Here is a 7,450-nt window from a genome sequence, read left to right as displayed (position 1 = left end):
ACGAAAAACCTTGATGGGAGAAATTTGTAGGAAATTTGTTTACTTTGTTTTTATATGGAAAGGTCATTCACGAAAAATTGATACGTTCTGAGACTCAATGAAAACAATTTGTATGATTTTGTATATGCTTTATATTTGTATGGAAAGGTCATTCCAATAAAATTATATTTTCCGGGTATGCAAAAAAAACCGCGGAAAAATGAAAGTTTTTATCTTTTTTTTTCAATTGTCCGTCACGATACGTGGAAAAGCCCAGATTCGGATTAAGCACCCCAAAAAACATATAAAATCGAAGAAATCAAAACTTCCCCAAAACTTTCCTGGGAAAAGCACCTACTGACTGAACTAACGGTCATAGTCATTTGTTTTATATTTTTATTTGAGGGAACGATAAAATGGAAAAATCCAAAAGAAAAGGTGATAAGCTCAAAGGTATGGACTACTGGAAGAAGTGGTGTGATCGAGGGGCTTCCTGTAAAGAAGAAAGACCAACAACTAGTTCTCATGCCGACAATGATATTGTGATGTCAAACGAGCCTTCGACTTCAGTTGAAGCATTAAAAGTCGAGAGCGAATCGGTGGTGATGCTGCCATTCTCTAGTATCAAGACCACTTCTACTGAGCATACTTTAAGCCTGGAACTGGCAAACAGTAGCACTAGTCCACCCGTTACGTCATCTTTTCATTCTGTAGCTAGATTAGACGTCGGTTTTCATGCGAATCAAGATAATATCATGGATGATTATTTGAAATTACAACTTTTAAAAGAGCCTTTCAAATGAAATGGATGGAAAGATTTCCATGGTTGTCATATTCTGAATATAAAAGTGGAGCATTCTGTAGAATTTGCGTCGTAATGAAATGTTCGCTTGATGAAGGTAAGGGAGGCCATCAGCGTGTCGGCCAACTTGTAACTGAAGCTTTTTGTAAGTGGAAAAATGCACTTGAAATATTCGAAACTCATGCAAAATTAGCATACCACAAACGGGATACGGAACTGGCGGATAACTTCCTAAAAGTAATGTCTTCTCGGGCTTCTGAGCAGCTGTCTTCTGAAAGAAAGAGACAAGAAAATCGAAAGAAATTAATCCCAATCGTGAGAGGACTATTTTTTTGCGGTAAACAAGGTATACCCTTAAGAGGAAAAACTGATTCGGGACGTATCGATATCACACCAGATTCTGAACAACCACTTCAGAATGACGATAATTTTCGAGCACTGTTGCGTTACGCAGCTGAATCTGGAGATAAAGATCTTTCGGAGCATTTGGCCACTTCTCGAAGGAATGCTTTTCATACAAGTCCCCAGATCCAAAATGAAATAATTGGAATATGTGGTGAAATTATTCAACATAAGATAATAAATGGAGTGAAGGAAGCTAAATTTTTTGCTATTCTTGCTGACGAGACGACTGACATTGGTCGAATGGAGCAAGTTTCGCTGTGCTTGAGATATGTTGATGCAAAAGATGTTAAACATCATAAAGTTAAGGAGATGTTCCTTGAGTTCATTCCAACTGTTGACATGACAGGATCCGGCCTTGCCAATCTCATAATAACAGCTCTTAAAAATCATGGACTTGAATGTTGTCATATGGTTGGTCAAGGTTATGATGGTGCTGCAGCTATGAGTGGATATTTGCAGGGTGCCCAGGCCTACATTCGTCAAGAATGCCCCCTTGCTCTTTATGTACATTGTAGTGCTCACTCACTCAATCTTTCTATTGCCGATTCATGCTCAGAAAAAGATGTGAGAAATTGCATTGGAATCGTGCAGTCTGTTGGTTCGTACTTCAGACATTCTGCTCAACGCACTGCCATTTTGAAAGACAAAATTCGGGAGCTCATGCCGACAGATCATCAAAAAAGCTTATTAGCAATGTGCGAAACACGGTGGGTTTACAAGCATGAAGCTGTAATCAGATTCATGGAAATTTGTTCAGCGATTGTGAATGCTCTAGAGGAACTACAATCTAGCCGTAATAAAGAAACCGCGGAACAAACTCTTCAAATGGTCAACACACTCAGATCTTCGAATTTTTTTATGTGCCTGGTGATTATTCAGAAAGTCATGAGTTATACATTGCCATTATCGAAACAACTACAATCATCTAACACGGACCTCATAACAGCATTGAACCATGTAGATAATATAATTAACGCATTGCAACTTTTAAGAAGGAACGTTGACAAAGAGTTCCTCCATCTTTATGAAGCAGTAAGTGTTGCTTGAAGAAAATGGTGGTATACTGCAAATGCCAAGAATAGTCGGAAGACAGATAAACCGCTCCAACACTCTTGCGTCGGATATTTGCACATATTATAAAATAAATATATTTATCCCGTTTCTAGACCACACGATTAATCAATTAATTGAAAGGTTTACGAAACACCGCAAAATCGTTTGTGATCTATCTGGAGTGAACCTTCAAATTTTGCGAGCAGTTCTGGAGTTGAACAGGCATTGTGTATGTATTCGTCAGTGCTTTCCGAACGAAGTATAACCGTTGTCCAGGCAGAATTTGAAGTGTGGGAGGCAAGTATGTGCACCTCCTTCCCTGCTTCAAAATCTGCTCTGGAATCCTTGGACAAGTGTGATAAGAACCTTTATCCGAATATACAGGGTGAGTCTTTGACTTGTACATATATTTCAACCGAAGATTCCTGAGGTCAAAAGAAACACTTTTTTCCTTTACAGTTTTTTCTGATTCGGCCCGGTTACAAAGATACAGGCTGTTGAAAATCGATAAAAAAATGTGATTTTCAGCTATATCTCGTAAATGGTTCTATTGAAGGAAATGATTTTTGGAATATAGCTTTTCCTTGATGTGATACATCTTCTCCGAACACAAGATTCCCTACACATCTTTCAGTTTCTTCATTATGAACATTACATCACATAAAAATACCAGAAATTCGAAGAACCCAACTCTTAAAAGTAATTTGAACGTTCATTGAACAATATTTGGCTAATTTGAAAAATAAAAGTATTCTTCATATTTTCTCCTACAAAGCGCCGTTTTCGAGTAACTTGATCTTAAAAAAAAAAAATTATCTGTGAAATTCGAAAAATTGGGTACTTTGGCTAAATGCAACTCTGTTCTGTTGTGGAAAAAAATCCACAGAAATGAATATTTACTATGACGTCATGTCTCAGATTTTAGAATTGAAGTACTAGCCAACTTAGTTTGAAAATGAAGTTATTTGAATGAGCTCACCTCAACTCTTCTATTTGATTACAAATTACTGAGCTTTGACACAGCTCTTATAATAAGAAGATACTTCATTAAAATCAACATTCTATTTTGAAAAGTCCAGATTTCCCATAAAGCCCATGTTTAAAAAAGTTTTCACAAAATAGTCCCATTATAATGACAACAGTCAATATCCCACTAAAGACTGCTGGTATCGAACAATACTGTATTCTTCGAGGGTCATTCAAACTCACACCGAAACATACCACTAAGTACATACTAGACAAATTTTCATGTGATTGAGATTAAATACTTTTATTCTTTTCCTATTCCATAAATTCATCCTAGAGCATATGATTGACATACTTCCAAGAGTGCCATAATTGTTTTAATATGAAAACAAATAGGTGAGTTGAAAGAAACAAGATATTCAACTGTGGATATTTATATTGAATACTTCTCATTTATTTTCAATGGCAAAATCAAGATGAATCAAGTAGTAGAGTTGACTATAATGTAGGTACATATTATAGAACAAATTTGATTACAAGTGGAGTCTAACATTTTCCATTGATTACAGAGCCATAAAACTTCATTTCCATATTTTCACACTGATGGCTCCAAAAATATTGAAGCAGATCTTTATTTTTATGAGATAGTTGGAGCAAATCAAATGCTTCATTTCATAAAGGAATTACTTTCTATCAGAATGCACATTTATTTATTTTGTATCCACACAATTATTTTGGAAATTGTTTTTAAATTTCTCGAAAATATGTATGGAACTTCAATATTCTGTTGGGATTCTTCAAATCTTCGATGATTTTCATTTCATGCTATGTAACATAATATCAAATATCATAATAACAACAGTGTAATCTCACTGTAAATAAATATTTTAGGTTAGAACATAGATTATTCGAACTGCTGTGTTTAAATTTGCAACACTCGAAATTTGAGGTTCAAACTTAAAACCACAGACTACTAGCACAGATTACTAGTTAGTCTGTGTTAGAACTCAGATGAATATTATTTATTTGAGAATGTGAGGTTAAATTGTACGAAATGAAATAAACAACGATATATTATAAATGCGATATAATAAATGAATGGATATAAATTATGAATATCAGAGCTAAGCTAATATGGGTGGTAGCAAGCTCAATTCGTTGTGATTATCGAAAATGAAATAGAAAATCAACAGAAAAACATTTAATCTTTATCGTCAATGAAATTGGGATAACTCATTTATTGTATTATAAATACTACTTTGTTCAACAAATGGAATGTTAAAGTGAGTTTATGATGCTTTTCCAATCTAGTAGCTTATTTCCAAGGTTCAAATTGTATATCTCATACTTGCGAAAACTTCAGTGTTCCGGTTTTCAGGGGTGAATTAGCTCATTATGAAAATTTAAAATGGCTATATCTTTTTAACAGGGCCGAATCGGAAAAAATGGTAAATGAAAAAAGTGTTTCTTTTGACCTCAAGAATCTTCGGTTAAAATATATGTACAAGTCAAAGACTCACCCTGTATACACATTATTAAAAATATTGACAACTATACCTGTTTCTTCTGCTACCCCAGAAAGGACTTTCTCAAGTCTAAGAAGACTCAAAACATACTTGAGAAATACAACAAGTGAAAGTAGACTGAATGGGTTGGCTCTCATGAATATCCACTATGGAATAGATGTAAATGCCGAAGAAGTAGTTGATATATTCAAAAAGAAAAACAGAAGACTCATTTTATGATATGTAAATAAAATCGAATGTTCTTGATTTTTTGTTTTTTTATATGGTTAGATATATATTTTATAATAAATATGATTAAGGTTATGTCGAGCACTTTTATTTGCTTTATTTTCTTGAACCAGTGGCATATATAGAGAACGAGTTAGATATTTTTGCTATACCATGTATATACATGTGGGCACAATCCAAACACTCATTTATTTCTAAGAAAAAAATTCTTATTTCTTCCATTATCCTTTCTGTATACGTCCTTGTCTTAAACAAACCCCTCCCCACCCCCCGAAACTGAAACCTGGCTACGCCCGTGGTTCAAATACACAGATTCGGTATACCACATAGGATTTCTACCCTTAAATTATTCGCCAGAAGTAAAGAAAGTTGAGAATTTATTCGGGATAATGGACGGGTCACGGTGTTTAGTGAGACTCCGGGGTAAACCGCATTGTTTTCCTACCGGAGTGCGTTAACCGCTTCGAATGAACAGACTCCTCTGGACCATCAAAGACCAGGGTGGCTTTAATGGCACTCCGGTGGTTGAAGCGGGAGTTGAGGAGCGACACCATCGTTTTCTCCTCACAATTACCAAGCCGCTATCACGTCGTTCCGGTGACAAAGGATTTTAGGGGATTGGGATGAGCCTGGATACGATAAAATATATTCTCTTCCTAGTGAGAATGCTACAAATTCTTTTTTTTTTCATCTTATATAAAGTAATAATTATAATTTCAATAGATACTAATAATTCTAATGCTAATACATTAGATATGTCCTGACTCATCAGAATATTTAAAGGTCGATTCATATTATCCGACACGTATCGCTTCAGACACCAAGCGAATCGTTTACGACAAATATCATTTGATGCGTTTCATATGAAGCAATTCACAATTCACATTGTCCGTAACCGATCGTGTCATTCGCCATCCGTTCCGTTCAGTATTCTTCGAGAGAATATTTTGTCTAATGTCGTATGGGCGGAGTCTGTATGAACGTATCTGAACGGATAATGTGAATTAGCAGACAGTAGTTCTGGAACACGTAATTTTCGTTGGTAATGGATTCCGAAAAATTAATATATTTAGTGCATGAGCAGGAAATTGTATATAATCTAAATTCTAAATCACATATTGTATCATGATACTAATGAAAAGGAAAAAATTTGGAGGGCAATTGCCGACAAATTGAAACAAGATGGTTCTGTTTTTGATATTGGGTGTACACTAAATCTTCGTACTGACTTTTCTCATATTTAATCTTCATCCAGTAATAATGCAATAGCACATAGTTTTTCAGGTGAAAGTTTTAACATTTTTTCGCACCTCAATTTATCCACTGCCTAAATCAAACGGAAACGCTCCTTGAAATCTGAACACTCTCCGTTCTGACAATCGATTCGCTTGGTGTCTGAAACGATACTTGTCGGATAATATGAATCGACCTTTAGAGACTCAATTTGCTGCCCTAGGCAGAGACCAGAAGTCAACAGAATGCAAAAAATTAATATTGGGTAATCACCGGGTCTTACACCGAGAGAATAAATTGAGGGCGTCTTTTTGAGAACTTTTGACAACAACATAGGAAATATATTCATTAATAAAAAAACCAACAGTTTAAAACCTGTACAGGATGTCCTAAATTCGATGCTCACTGAAAGTTTTTCAAGAAATAGAGCAGATTTCCATTAAAGTGCTTAACCCGTGTTTTGACAACGCGCGTATACGACTACATACATATTATTCGCAGCGTCCATAAAAACGCGCATTAGCATATGTACCCTTTGAGTAAAATGCATGTTCTTGTAAACGCGCGTTGAGCGCTGTCATGTGAACCTGCTCTCAGAGAAAAAATCTTCAAAGATATCAGAAAGCAGATCATAGATACTGATTCGTTCTCGAATTACGAAAAATGTTTCAAATATTTCGCTATATCTTGGTTTCTATTCGAATATTTGAAAAATTCTTACGATTTGTTCAGCGATTTTTTAGTTTGTATGATACTCATAATAGATTATAGAAATTAATAATGAAAAACTCTTGCAGGTATTTGGATATTGTATATTAATCAATGTTCCTCCTTACATCAAAAACACCGACGTTTCGGTCTCAAATCGGACCTTTATCAAGGCTGAAAAATTTAAACACATTAAAAATCTTGAACATGAACAAATTTCACAAGATAAGGTATAAATTTTCAAGTGACTTATTTTCAACATAGCACACTCGTACCATGAGTAACTATTATATAACTAGCGATATATGAATTGTATTATTAATTGGGTTATTACCCCCAGTACTCACATTTCTACGCCCTTGTAGTCTGTACAGCAACACATGAATTCGACTATGACGAGACAAAAATAATAACAATAGCACCAAAACGAAAACAGACAGAAATATGAGAGATGGTACACATACAATCCAACTCAGAAAAAACCGTAAACGATAGACAAGACGTAAAACAACTTAGTCAATTCTATGTACCACTCCTTGAAAACACAACA

General features: G+C 35.0%; 1 protein-coding gene across 1 annotated transcript; it reads left to right on the top strand.

The window, feature by feature from the left end:
- Window positions 1–1,021: 1,021 nt before the first annotated feature.
- Window positions 1,022–2,233, top strand: LOC123678641 (zinc finger MYM-type protein 1-like). Its single transcript, XM_045615774.1, has one exon. The coding sequence runs from the start codon at window positions 1,022–1,024 to the stop codon at window positions 2,231–2,233; it is 1,212 nt and encodes a 403-aa protein (XP_045471730.1).
- The last annotated feature ends 5,217 nt before the right edge of the window (window positions 2,234–7,450 follow it).

This window comes from Harmonia axyridis, chromosome 4 (genome assembly GCF_914767665.1).
Source record: "Harmonia axyridis chromosome 4, icHarAxyr1.1, whole genome shotgun sequence".
Taxonomy (NCBI): Eukaryota; Metazoa; Arthropoda; class Insecta; order Coleoptera; family Coccinellidae; genus Harmonia; species Harmonia axyridis.
The sequence above is the reverse complement of the archived record's forward strand: the minus strand, read 5'-3'. Positions and strand labels throughout refer to the sequence as shown.

Excerpts from the sequence above, each read along its gene's own strand:
- LOC123678641 (XM_045615774.1), top strand. The coding sequence starts at position 1,022 with ATGTCTTCTCGGGCTTCTGAGCAGCTGTCTTCTGAAAGAAAGAGACAA.